This window comes from Corvus kubaryi, unplaced genomic scaffold (genome assembly GCF_017639235.1).
Source record: "Corvus kubaryi isolate FWS band 111438036 unplaced genomic scaffold, C.kubaryi_AGA036_p1.0 66, whole genome shotgun sequence".
Lineage (NCBI taxonomy): Eukaryota > Metazoa > Chordata > Aves > Passeriformes > Corvidae > Corvus > Corvus kubaryi.
The window spans coordinates 456,904-471,403 of record NW_024582054.1 but is presented as its reverse complement, the minus strand read 5'-3'; the positions used below and the strand labels follow the sequence as shown (position 1 = coordinate 471,403).

At 40.2% G+C, this 14,500-nt stretch overlaps 1 protein-coding gene across 1 annotated transcript in view; it reads left to right on the top strand.

The window, feature by feature from the left end:
* Positions 1–14,500, top strand: part of LOC121673650 — a 54,833-nt gene that overhangs the window by 7,611 nt on the left and 32,722 nt on the right. The window contains exons 3-11 of the mRNA XM_042047219.1: positions 3,520–3,592; positions 6,780–6,916; positions 7,394–7,525; positions 8,589–8,629; positions 10,004–10,046; positions 10,843–10,900; positions 11,310–11,476; positions 11,593–11,679; positions 12,641–12,678. Of these exons, the coding sequence (XP_041903153.1) occupies positions 3,520–3,592; positions 6,780–6,916; positions 7,394–7,525; positions 8,589–8,629; positions 10,004–10,046; positions 10,843–10,900; positions 11,310–11,476; positions 11,593–11,679; positions 12,641–12,678 (776 nt within the window). The remainder of the gene's footprint in view (positions 1–3,519; positions 3,593–6,779; positions 6,917–7,393; positions 7,526–8,588; positions 8,630–10,003; positions 10,047–10,842; positions 10,901–11,309; positions 11,477–11,592; positions 11,680–12,640; positions 12,679–14,500) is intronic.

The window sequence follows — 14,500 nt, the reverse complement described above, 5'->3', positions numbered from 1 at the left end:
CCCCCCCCCCCCTTGGCTCAGCTGTCTTTCTGTGAACATCTCTGGTTGTCTCATTTGAAAGCTTCTAACTGCAGGGAATTGAGCGAGCAGGGAGCTATATTTCTCCCTCTTTGCTTCTGCTGATGGTATTTGCTTTGCAGCTGATACAGGTACCGATTTTAGAGCTACTAAAGTGCTAGGTCGCCCTTGCTACCTCTCTAGGCTGCTTGAGGCTTTCTAAGGCATTAAAGTACTAGCCTAGCCGGTATAAAGCTGAAAAGATACCTTCCACGAGAGTCACCCTCTGGTTTCATGGACTCTTGCCTCATTAAGCAGTCCTGCCATTTTAGAGCCGCTTGTGATGTGACAGGATGTATTATACAGCTAAACTAGTGGAGTAATTTACAGCAGTACTTCTTGAAGTGGATGCATGCCACACATACCTACATCTGAATATGAGCATGACTTTAAAGAGGGCCGGGATAGACCTGCAAAGGCACAAATGTTCCAGGAATGCAGACAGCCTGCATCACCAGAGTATTCATGACGGAGAAATTTCTGTTTCCCAATTCTTACTCCTCAGCTGGGAGAAAGTGGGGATCATTCAGATGACAGAGGAATCCCTTACTTACACCAACATTGTAACTTACTGCCAAGTATCATATCATGTTGTTCTTTTTTATGGGAAGCACAATAAAATCAGAAGAAGAGACTATGAGGTCTGTTCTACATTAGATGGAGCTGCTGTTTGGAAAATCCCAGTAAAACTTCATTTCCCTGAGACTTCAGAGAAACTAGCATTGTACACCCTGCTCATGCACTGGCATCTCAGAGTGCTGTACCACATGCAGCTGTGTTACACACACAGGACCACAAGTTAGGAAGCACCAAACTGAGGACAAGCTGAGAAATTGACAATTTGCTGTGGCAGAAACCTCTGCATATATGGAACATCATACATAGCAGCAGCCTTTTTTTTTTGTTAAAGATCTCAGGTGTTAAGTAAACAGAATAGCAGAACCTCTGTCTTTTGTTTTATACATGCATGACTGCTATTTTCTTTGTCTCTATAACTAGACCCTAGTACCTCATGTTACAGTTATCACAGTTGCTATTTAAATACATTTCTTTTGTTTAAGATGTTGCTGGAATTAATTAAAATAGCATATCCTCCTGGGAGCAGAAGAACTAGCAAGGCCTGATCACCAGGTGAATTCTACTCTCCCTATTGTCTTTGCTACCACCACTGGCAGGTACCAGGGCTGCCAGGACAACTGATGCCTGGCTCCTGCCTTTTCCTCGGGTAACTGGCTGGTGGCATCTGCATCCCTAGTGCAAGCACAGGTCCTGATTTCTGTAGCTTCTGTTAAGCCACTGATTTTTGGGGGTTTTTTTGGGGTTATCTTTTGGGGAGTTGGGTTTTTTTTTTTTTGTGAAATTTCAGTAAATCCTTTTGTGAATGCTGCATCTCTGAGAATTGATTTCCCCATGCCAGACAGGGAAAATCTGGCTAACATGTTAGAAAGTCATTGCATGGGAACCAAGAAGGAGGTGATCAGATGGCAGAAACCATCTAATACTCCTTAAAAAATCCCAACCCACCTTTTCTCCTATCTAAGAATCTCAAATTGCTTTGCAAATAATGTATTCATTGGTTCTCACTCAAGCAATGCCACTTTTCAGAGGAAGTGTTGCTGGCGATGATCCAGGAGCTGGCAGCACCTTGTGCAGTCTCTGGAGACAAATGTGTTCGATAATTTCCCCCATGCTTATGCAGATCCTAAGGAGCAATGAGTTTCTGCCTTCTAGGGCATATGCTGAGGTGCCTAAGCTCATTCCTAACATGTGAGTATGGTGATCCACCTTTGCTAATTACCCAGCTGAGAAGAAGGGTAAATTAACAGGGTGTAGAACTGTATTAACATGGTTATACTGTTTCTAAACTCTGAACCGCTGTCTTTGCACAGGGTAGCTCTGAGGACATATCCTTCCATCAATTGTTTGCAATTTTTGTGGCTTCTGTAAGGTTTTTTCTATTTTGAGAACAATTGAAATAGAAGGTAAATAGATTTCATAGGTTGAATTTCATGAAGAAGCACTAAAAAAAGAAAAAAGCCATAGAATTCTCGAGATACATGTAAGAGTGGTGGAAACAGCACTGGTTTTTAAGAACTCTGTAAAAAGATTTTAACATGATATGTTAGAGGAGAGAATAGAGTATTCTAATCACATGTTGGAAAAGTAATTTGTTGTGATCAAAGAGGCATAATTATCATTCCATCTGTAAACAAGGCCCTTTTCCTCTGTTCTCTTGAAAAAAAAAAATTGGTTTAAGTTCTTCCAGCTTCTCTACTGTCTTAACATCTATTTCATCTACTTGTTTATAATTGTTATAGGAAGTCTCTGAAGTGCTATAGAAATAGAAGGATGCTCCTAAATGAGAGGAAACCTGTTGATAAAAATAGTTATCAAAAAGAATGATTTGTGGGGCTCTGCAGTAACCACTTATGCAGGTGGAAATGTTTCTAGGAGTGTGAGGAAATAACCATGTGTCACAGCCACAGGAAATGCTGATTTATTTATTGGCTTGGTCAAAATAGTCTTTTGCAGATAGCTCTGAGCCAGAGACAGGTTTATGCAATGAGCCAGCAGGAAATCATCTTCCTTAGATGAAGGAACTTACATTTATCTTCTAATAATAAATAGGAAGAGGTCCCTGCAGCCACAAAACCTGGAGAGACTTGTTTTATAGAAGACTAAGGCTGAGATATTCAAAGGGCAAATAGGAAGTTACGCACTTTCAATCCTCAGGGTTTTTTTGGAGGAAGGTAGTATGCTTTATTTTTCTCCAACCCATACCTAACTCTTTAGATCCTAAATCCTCTGGAAACAATTTTCAGCCATTGGCTTATCTCATAGTTGTGATTTACAAAAGCTCATATTACTGTTACTCTTTTCCCCGTACAGTTGTAATTGAAGGAAATCTATATTTTTAAAGCAGAAGGGAAAAGCACCTCTTAAAGTGGTACTTCAGGTTTATCCCATGGGGGTCCACAACAACTGATACTCTCCACAGCACTTTTTTCAATGCTATGGGACCTCATGGGTGGTTACTAAGAAGATTGACTGTAACTTTGACTAAGACTGATGGCATTTTGACAACTTCATCATGGTGCTCACCAGTGCATTTACTCTGTTCAAGAGACTTATTGTAGTTATGTTTTAGACTAGACTCAGCAGTTTCAGAGCAAGAGGTTTTGCAAGCATCTCACAGGCTGTGTAACTTGTCAGGGATTTATCCCTGTTTTTTCTGCTCTGATGAGCAATCTGGAGTCTCAGAGTAACAAAGCAAAAAGACAGTGAAATATATAAAATGTTAAGACATTTTTAACAGCAGAAGCTTCATCTGCAGAATAGTGAGATAGCTGACCAAATTTTACCAACTCTATTTGTGTTTTGTGGCACCTGGTTAGTTTGCACATTTGAATTTTTTTCCCACCAAAGGCTTATTCAGACCCTCTTGTCACTGTTCTTCTCCAGATAGAATCCTCTCCTTGCTTCCTGTTGACCGTAAGGATCATCCGGATGAGAAATCTCCAGCGAGTAGATGCCTGTAAGTATTGCCAGTCTTAGTGGTAACTCAGAGAACAGAAAAATCATATCTTTTATAATTTTATAACAACCTTTTCTTGGTGTTTCTGAAATAACCCAGTGTTTATGTAAATTACTTGTTATAAACCAGGTCAGTCCTTGCTGCTTGCTGCTGTTTCATTGTTCTCCCTGTGCTTTCTGACTGGTTTCAAGACTTGAATGTATTTCTGAAAATAAGTACTTTCTCTCAAAGAAAGGAGAGTTTCTGACATAGGTAGATTAAGAAAGACTGCATTCTGTATTTTCAAAAACAAAGGGTAATTCAGCTGGTGGGCTGTAGCACCTTGGGAAATGTGGCTGGGAGAAGCAAACGTTATCAACCTCCTCAATCTTGGTTCTGACAAAGACGAATTGAAAAGGAAAAAGCTTTTTACAGTCATTACCACCAGGCTAATGCCATCATTAATTACCCTGAAACAACAGTAAAAAAGCCATGCTAACTGAGGGCTGGATGCTTGGTCCTTTCTAAGGCTCCTGCAGCAGACTTGCAGTTGTGCAAGAGTGTGAGTCACGTGGCAGGGAAGTGGTGGGAAGGGAGTAAGTGGGAAAGGAAAACACCACAGTTTTGTAAAAGAACATGGACTATCCACATGTGCACTGAGGAGAGGTGTTTCACACAAAATAGGCAGGTTAACAGTTTGTTTTGTTTGAGTAACTAGAGCTACGTGACTACCTGTGAAAGGATGCTGAAACTAGTTCGAGAGTGAGCATGGAAGGGAAATTATGTAACTCTCATGATTCTCGTGATTCTCCTATTTCTCTGTAAGCAGCAGTGATTGGCTCTATAATGTCTTGCACAGGAAGAGTCAGGAAAGATTTTCTGAGAGACAAAGATCTGGATTACCACGCAGTACCATTCCCGTCTTACCCCGTGGTTGTCACATGTTTTTCTGGAAGGTGTATCAGAGGACTTCCCCGTGTCACAGCTCTCAGTGAGGTCATATCACTGGGCTGCATGCTCTGCACCTTCCTTCTGGTCCATGGCTGTGGCACATGTGTGATGATGCAAGAACACAGAAAGGTCTCATCAGGGACTCAGATCTTCTGTGTGTCAGGCAACAAGGCAAATAACGAGGCTGTAGAAAGAGATTGTGCAAGCAGAACTGAGGTAATATTTTGCATTAAATACACAGCTGACTAGTTTGGCTGCATCTATTCATATAATTAAGGATTGCTTGATATGCTTTGTATCTTAAAGATACAAGAACGATGAATCACATCAGTAGAATAAAGTACTTGCCAGCCAAACAGCCATCAGTCACTGATCTCCAATGATAAATCCAAAGTCATATAGTAGTTAAACAAAATCAGTTTTAATGCATTTTAAAATCAGTAGCATTACTTCTAGGTTCTCCAAATATATTCAAATACGTATTTTTACAGTTTCAAAATTCTTCAAAGCATTCTTGTCTGCCTGGAATTTCCCAGATTGGAAAAAATAAATATAAACATTTGAGGAAACAGAATAATGACTGAAACAACATTTACATCCAGAGGGACTGAATAGGCTACAGTCCTTAAGAGTGGAAGTGAAATTATTTAGGAGGACATGGAAGCTCTCACTATAAAAAGGAAGAGGCGAAGAAGGTGAATAAGGAATCATTTTTCACTATTTTTCAGAAGGAGGCTAAGAGACAAGAGTGGTGGGAAGGTAGAATTAAAGCCGATGATATTCTACAGAAGAACAGTGAAACTGCTGTCAGAACCTTATTTTTAAATCCAAACTAAGATATGAAATGTGAAATAGAGTAGGCAATGAAGAAGGCTAGGGCCTACTGAATATTTTCCACAAAAACTTTTCCATCACAGGAATTATTTTTTAAATCAGTAGGAATATGATGATTTCTCCACAACTTTTTTTAGAAAAAAAATTGACAGAATTAAACTTTTTTGTTGTTGTTTCCACATTATAATGTTAAAAAGTAGAAAACCTATAATTAAGGTGTCTATTGACCTCTATCATAATTCATATATAATTTTTCAAGCAGTTCTGAATTTCTGTTTTTCCCTCTCACTTGGACAGAAAAGCATCAAGGCTTCTTGAACACTTTCAACAGCATAAAATGCAGCGTCCAACCACTTTGAGACAGTCAGTAGCTGTAGGGTGACACTGGGCCAAACCTGGTGGAGAAGGAAAGAAAAGAAGAGAAAAAGGCCTTGTTGCAGACAGGAAAGATTTTGCTTTTCCCCACAGGTCAATGTACAAGCTCTTGTTCCCTTCTCTACCTGCAGACTCCTTATCTGCTGCTGAAGGACCATCCTCATTCACTGCTGCCATCACTTGTCTCTCTCAAAAGCCTCACATCACAGGACATTCATTCTCAAAGCTAGTTACCTTTTGCATTACATAGTATCTGATCTTTTTACTGCTGAGAACTGTGTCAAGAAAGGTTTTCAGGGTGCTGAAGTACCTTGCATAATCTTCAAGAAGAAACACAGTAAATGGCATTTTTGTATGTGGCTGTTTGAGACATACCTAATTTAGGTGCCTCTGAGAAAGGGGATGTAAAATGCTTCACTAACTTTCTCCTGGTGCCTTTTGGGAGAAAGACATGGTCCCTTTCTTCCTGGAGGTGGCAATTGGTTAAATTCCAATGTCTAACTCAATGAGCTCCTTCTGCAGGAAGCCTCTGCCATCTCATACAGCAGGAGTAGTTCTGCAGCTCCTTTCACAAACCCTCACAAAGAAAATCACTGAGGGCAAGGCAGAGATGAAGACCTTTTGCAGTTGTTCTCAAAAAGTGGAGGAGGATCCCAGCCCCTCTAATCAGACAGCAGCTCAGGGTTAGTGTGTGTGTGCGTGTGTGTGTGCATGCACACATGAGTACAGGAAAGCTTGTTGGCTGAGAAACTGAAGTGCCTGACTAGAAGAAAAAATGCTCACCCTTTTATTTTAATACACAATATCACTGTTGTCTGTAACTCATGCAAGGAGGAACAGAAACGACCTTCTCTTCTAGGCCATCTTGTGATCTGTGCTTTTCCTCTCAGAAGGGAATCTTGAGAAGAGTTACATTGCATCAGACATTTCTATTTTTGAATAACTTATGCTTATTGTTAGTACCAGTTGCTGCAGTAACCTTTCCAGTGTCCTGCAGCACTGCTGCCTTTGCCACATTAGCAATAGTTTTGCCTCTCCCCCTCCCCAGTAAGCCAGGCTGATTGCTACGTGTCCTTGTGGCTGCCAACTGCGACGTGTGAAAGGTCACGCACTAAAACTGTGAGAAACTCCGACAATCCAGTGTGGAACGAAACCTTCTACTTCAGAATCCAGAGCCAGGTCAAGGTAAGGAGCCAAAGTTGTCTGCTTGAAGCAGCCTGAAGATTTTGTATATGTATCTCCTGAACTGTGCCCAGGAATTGTTGAAGAGACAGCACACGATAAAGGACTGCTCAAAGCATTTAATAGCAGAGGTGACAGAGTTCCTATGTCTGTTCAATGGTGCTGCATAGGATGGCCAGAAAGTGAGCTCAGTTCTGAAGTTTTAGGGAAACAAGAGACTCTTATGAGTCAGTGCAAGATGGATACAGAATCTGGGAGTTACCTAAGCTGTTGTATAGGTATAGCCAATGTATTTTGTTACAGCAATTAAAATGAACTCGGCAAGAATGAATATGCAGTTCAAGTATATTTTTCTAAAGGGGGATGATATTTAATTTCTCAGCTTTTCTTCTCAAGCACATCCTCAGCAATACTTTTTGCCTGGAGCTAATGATGTCCAGCCTGAGAAACTATAAAAAACTCTTCTCCCTCTTTTTACAGAATGTGCTGGAGCTCACAGTGTATGATGAGGATTTTGCTACTCCAGATGACCATCTCCTCTGTGCACTCTTTGATACTGCTAAACTTCCACTTGAAAGGACAGTGATCCTGTACTTCAAGCCTAGCCCAAATGTGAGAGCAGCTAAGCAACTAAAGCAACTAAGAAACCAGTGGAGAGTTACAGAACACTTTCAAAATCTTTCTGAACCTGCCATGGATTACGTATCCTAATAATGAGTACATGAATTGCCATTCAAATTACAAGCACAAAAATGTGGTAAAAAATCTGAATTTGAGAGTCTGAACCCCTCTTTCCAATATTTTATAAATTATTAAAGACCATGGTACTGAAACAGTGCAGTAGGGAGGGGAGGGCTCTAATTGCGAGCTACCTCCGAGCAATACCAAGGCCATACAGCTGTTGTAGGGTGAATAATCTGTACATTTTTCCCCCATGAATTTCATAACTTGAATAATTCCCATAGTTCATAACCCCCTACCCCTTTGCTTGTGTCTACTTTCGCCCCGAAAGGCAAAGATGAAGTTGTCCCTATGTGTATCCCACTATGAATGGAAGATGATTCACTCTGTTTACCAGTTTCCCATCTATAAAATGGGAAAAATAATCTTGATTCCCTTTGAGATCTAAGGATGAGATCAGCAAAGTATCTCATATGCAACTTCTTGCTACCAGGGACAGATTCTGGTACCCAAACTAGGTCATTCACAACCAGCTCGTACAGATCAACACTGCCTGGGGTTGCATAACAGCAATTCTGAATCACTCACTTATACTGTCCTCTGTTTATTACAGAAAAGTAATGGGTGTAAAGTTTGTTTAATTTCCAAGATAATAGCCAGTACAGTAAGTCATGGCAGGACAGTGCCAGGAATAGCTGGGAGAAAAGGATGGAATTCAGAAAACAAAGGAAGTTGCAAGTTGTCTTTGTGCAGCAGCTTCACACTAAGAAATAGAAGTATAGGTTGTTTTGATGATATCTTGAAGACAGGAGATGAGGCAGGAATCATTTAATCATCTGGCTGAAATGTTGATTCAGACCACCCACCTGAAATATTTATCACAGGCTACTCATTGCAACCAATAACTTCAATATTGCCTATCAGGGACTCGTGTTTAGACAAGGGACAAAGTATTATGTAGCTACTTCATTTGATATCTTGTTCTTGCTTTCAGGCCAAGGAGGAGCTAGAGGTTGAATTCAAATTGGAGGTCGCGTAAGTGATACAGAGACTATTTTAAAAATGCAAAAATCATTAATGATAAAACAAAGAAACAGTACTAGAAGTCATGATTTTTCTGTTAAAAATTGCCAGCCTTCTCCTAAATCATTGCTGCAGTCTCCAACACCAGACTGATTAGCTTGTTCTGTAGCTTAGCTGCTCTCAAAGACACACATACCAGTTACCCAGAGACCTGTGGATGCCCCATCCCCAGAAGTGTTCAAGGTCATGCTGGATGGAGCTTAGAGCCTGGTCTAGTGGAAGGTGTCCCTGCCCATGGCAGGGGATTGGAACTAGATGATCTTTAAGGTCCCTCCCAACCCAAAATATTCTATGATTCTATGACTTGTCTACCTGGGGACATTTCAGAAGGCTTTCTGAGTGTGCAAGCATCCCTGCCTATCAATTTTTCCTTGTCTATTTCAGGTTGTGTATTGGACACACTTCTAGTGTTGAAACATACTGGTTAGGTTTCCAGTGTATCTCCAATTCCTTCAGTTTTCCCTTGCAGTACTGTTTGAATCCTAGTAATTGTGTTTTCCTTCTGCCTGGCACAATCACAATGTGATGGAAACTCTTGTAAGGATGTAAGGCTCTTTCTCCAGCACAGCCATCCTGCCATCCATGAATCACTATTTTTATCTCTGTGTTGCCAAAAGGTAGCTAAGGCATGGCAGAAATAAAGTGACCAGCCTAAGATCAGCTCTCATACTACTGGGGAGGCAAGGCCAGAAGTCAGGTCACTCCACACCATCTCCTGACTTCACCTGAATGATCTGGAAAGTTTTTTTTTCCCCATGTAATTGGTACCCGTTGCCCTGTGCCACTTTGAAACAGGCTTCCGGGGAAAGTGGTCACAGCCCTGCCAGAGTTCAAGAAGCCTTTGGACAGTGCTCTCAAGCACATGGTGTGACTCTTGGGGTTGTCCTGTGCAGGGCCAGGAGTTGGACTCGGTGATCCCCATGGGTTCCTCCCAACTCAGGATATCTGCATGCCAGCAAATACATATAACTGGCTTCCCAACAAGGATATGCTGGTTTATCAGCATGTTACTGCTGCAATACATTTATTTTATGTGTTACAGTGAGAAGAATTTGATTGCCTAACAGTAGATTCCATTTCAGATGATCGTGAGATTGCACTGTAAAAAAATAGCCATGATACTCATTGCTCAGCTTTGGTACAGAGATGAGTCCCCTCAGAGCAGTGCTCAGTCCAAGCAAGCAAGGAAAGGAGCTTGTTACGTACCTGCTGGAGTCCCTCAGACTGTTGCTTTTTTTAAGCAGGAAGAAAGGGCAACATCCTGGGTAAAGATGAGTGGGATTTGTTTAACTTTAAAAAAACAGTGTTTTTCATTTTGTTTCCCAGATCTGGTCCTCATGAAACAATTGCTACCAATGGAGTGCTGGTGGTATGTGTCTTTCCCAAGATATTTTAAGAGATTGCTTAATGTAAAGGGAAAGGGAGGCTGGGGGTTAGGAAAGCCAGTAGGCAAGTTCTTTATCTTTCTTTCCTCTTTCCTATTTAGATACTTTCAGAATGGGATATTTTATTTACCTGTTCATTGGTGATATCCCATTTGTCCTATACTTCACCACACCACACACCACACACATGCACAATTTTCTTCTGGTACCAGTACTTAAAAAAACCTTATCAGAACACAATGATAAAAGGGCTGTGAAGCCACTTATTGATAATATACCTAGCCCTTTCCTCCCCTTGGAGATGAGCCATGCTCTGTGGGTAAGTTCTGTGTGAAATACTGACTTATCAAAAATACATTATGTGGAAGAAGAGTGACTGCCATAAAATAAAATCCACCCCCAAAATGCAAATAGCAATGCTTCTTCAGAAAGCCCTGCCTACTGCTGACTCTTTATCTCTCAGTAACATATCTTTATTTATTTATTTCCTAGTTTAACCCTTTGTATTCATGCTATTATCCTGAAAACGACAGGATTGATTTTTTTCCTTTGTATATTCCCCTCACTGTGCCAAATCTTACGTCATTGTCACACATGGGATGCCTACAAGTCCCTCCAAAGCTTTTCCTTTTCTTTAGTCAGTGGCTAATGGGAAAAAGCCCAAAGATGCCAGGGAATCCAGAACTCCAAGTGGCTCCAAGCTGAGGGTCCACAGCTCCCTGTAATGAGGATGGGATGTGATGATCTTTCTCACAAATTCCTGCAATCTGTCTTTCACAGTGTCGTGAACTTTGCTGCTTGGAAGTTGAAGTGGCAGAGAAGACGATGCAAAAATCAAGTAAGATTGCCACTTTATTATCTATTTACCAGTAGTTGCATGCTTACTAATGAGAAGATGCCCCTTTCATATAATGTGTTAGTGTAATAAATAGTGCTTACAGTATTCAGTGAAGTTAATGTCAGGTAAACACATTAGGTTATTATAGACTCCAATGACCTTATCTAGATATATGTTAATAAGGCCTATTAAATGCACAATAAAGTTGAAATCCCAGTTCTATATCACAGCAGGAATATTCAGAGTCCCCTTTCTATCAAAAGAGCGTCCACTTTGCTCCTTTCCCTTCAGTGCCAGCACTTCCCACTGGGCAAAGCTGTGCTACCTGCACCTCATTTTTAATCAAGCCAGCACATTTTTCTGGTTAATCATATTAACATTTCTCATGATCTATGTTTTGCTACTTTAGAGAAAGAGCTTTCCCTCACTGTGAAGGGCTCCTTTGAGGGGACACAGGATATTGTGCTGGGCCCCAATGGAGTCGTCAGCCCGTCATGTCCCACCGAGTTCCACTACATCAAGTATGCGGAGCCAACGCTGGATGTGATGCTGCCAAAGAAGAGGCACTACCACCCTGTATGTTGGAGTGGCCTCAGTGATGGAGGGATTTTGAGTGTCTCTCAAGAAAGTGGGAGGAAGGAGAGAGGGTAAACCCGTTACTGGTTTTGTCCTAAAGCATGTTGTTTTCCCAGTGGTCCTGTAGGTACAGTACAGAGACAGGCTCCCCAGTCGTGATGCTGAATTCGCTGCCCATGGGAAGGAAAACGACCATTGCAGAGGTAAGCATCACTTCCAGCTGTTGGGAATAAAAGGTCACTCTAATAGAAACCATTCCTCGTAATGTTGTCCCAGATGGCTGCTAAGAGTGTCAGAAATGTTGATTTTTTATTAGACTTAGAGAAAACAGGAGCTTTGTTTCTCCAGATGTTTTCTCCACAGAGGCAGATTGTCCCTGTATTACTCTCCATTACATGCCAGTAGTGGAGACAAAGACCTACAAGGATGTAAGAAAACATCATACTTCCTTCAGTACATCTCTCCCTGTTTACCCAAAGACTCACTGACTCTTCCTTTGCTTAGGATCCAAACTGAAAGTTGCTCTTTGGGCACAAAAGAGGAAAACGCCAATAAACCTGCCCTTAGTCAACCATATGATTAAGAGGCCAATATATTGAAATATGCTGAAAATATTAGTCACAAAGTATGTATTTTAAATAATATAATGAAAATATTACTTTAAAAAGACCATTAAAACATCTCAGAACAAAACACATTTTGTCACTTAATATGAAAATTGAAATAATGATTTTTAAGAGAGGATAAAGTATTGGCAGAAGCAAATGCAGACTTTGCAGTCTCTTCACTGTGAGACTATGGCCAGGATGTCAAAGATGTGCTGTGTACTAGAGCATAAAGAATGGAAAACACACAAAAAATGGTAATTCAGGATGCCGCAGAAAGCTTATGAGTAGCACAGGAAATGGAACCTACTGCATGAGTCTCAGGAACCTCCTACACCAGGATGCTTATGGTTTCTGCAGCCTGGAAGGATTTAGGATCTGTAGATAGGGATTTTCCATTAATGATAAGTGAATGCTTTTGGAATTATGTGCCGAGATCTCAGACATTTAAGTTTGTGATTGGCAGACCTTGCTGGGGTATAAATCAAGCTCTGACCCCAAGACAGAAAGGGAAAATATAAAATTTAAAATTAAAAAATTACACATTCTTGTTTTCCAGGAGAAAAGATTTGATTTGAATGTGACAGCAAAAACTTGGTAAGAGATTTTCTTCCATTCCTTAAGACTTGGTTCATTGATTTTGCTGTTGTTTCAGCCACATGGAAATGACACAAGCAAGCATTCTCAGTCTGAAAACTAGAGTGTGCTTATAATAAAACATAAAATACATGCACAAGGTATACTACATAATTACCCTTAGGAAGATTTGGCTTTAATCAGTAAATATTGATAAAACATTAAAATAAATGCGTTTATTTCAGCATTATCCCTTTCCTTCTGACTACATAATTTTTTTTGGTTAATGTCAGTCTCTGAAATTCACAAAAAGAGCAAAGCTAGCCAACAACAACAAAAAAAAGAATACTCAGAAGTAAACATTAAATTTAATCAGAAATTAAGAATTTTTTTTTCTTTACTGTCAGTATTCAGTGGCAATAAAATTTGTATTCTGATAGTCCAGTTGTACCATATATTGAGTAGAAACTAAGGTAAATAAATTGGCTTGTGGTTTGACATCTATAGACAGGCTCATTAATACTCATCAGTAAACATGGAGATACTTCAGGTTATCTGTAGCTGTATGGAACACACAGAACTGGGCAAACTGGTATTTTTGTGTGTGTGCCTGATTAAGAAAAAAAGGAAAAAAATTTTTTTGAATTCAAACAGAGTTTTCTGTTATTCATTTCAAAATGGCAAGTGGTCGGTAATAACAGGAAAATCAGTGTTATTCCACAACAGGAAAAACACCACCTGCTTATTTATTTCACTTTCAGAGCACTTTTGAAACTGTTTGTGTCTTGATTTACAATGGAAACTGGCTTTTGCAGTTCCAATTACCATTGTGCATCTTCATTTACAAATAAGATCATAATAATTTGGCTGATTTTATCCAAATCTGGTGGTGGAAAAACTCATAATTACATTTCTTTACTAGTTTCATTGAAATTATGGACCCAGTAGAAGAGAGAGGTTCTGTCACTGGAAGAAAAAGCAAACCCCTGCCATTTGACAATGCCTGGCCAGGTAGCTCTGACCAGACCATGCCCATCTCTTGCCTATTGGTGTTTTGTAGGAGCAGGGCAGGAAGAGCCAGGAGGGAGATTAGTGAGCAGAAGAGCACAAATGCTCAGGGAAATAAACTACAACCATGAGGTCTTAAGGAATGACTTAATTCAATTTCAAAATAGATGCTAATGAAACTGTTCTCTGGGAGAAGTTGTGCCTTACAATTTTTGAGTCAAGGTTGATGTGGAATAGAACTTCCAGCATTGACCCCTGAAATAGGCTGTGCAAGTGTAGACACAACAGAGCAGCAGGGGTGGAATCCTGTCCAGTGACCCATCTCTGACCATCCCGGAACTGGATGTCACTGAAGTCTCCCCAGCAAGATGGGCTCCGTGGCCACCCTCCCCAGCGGCACTCACCGCTAGAGGGAGATGCGTTCCCACTCCAGTTCCTCAAAAGGAGAATTTTTCCTCCACGTTGAAAATGCCAACCTTTGAAAATCGGGTGTTATTTTAGATTTTGAATGAGAAAATAACCTGTGAAATAGGAATCTATGCTTTCACTTTTGACCATTTGCACGGATTTTCTAAACTTGGCAGTCTTTTAGTTGTAGAATATTTAAATATTTTGTTTTATTTGTAAATACTGTACATTGTTTCTTCCAATTAGCAATAATTGGGCATAATGCCACTAGTTAGTCTTACTAATTAACATAATTTTCTTAAATAGTAAAATTATTCTTTCTTGCTCCTGTCATACTGCATCGTCTTGTTTGAAGGGAAGGGTGCTGTAGATTATCTTTGATCAAAGTCCTAAGATTGATATGGGTGTGTTAATATTTAATATATGT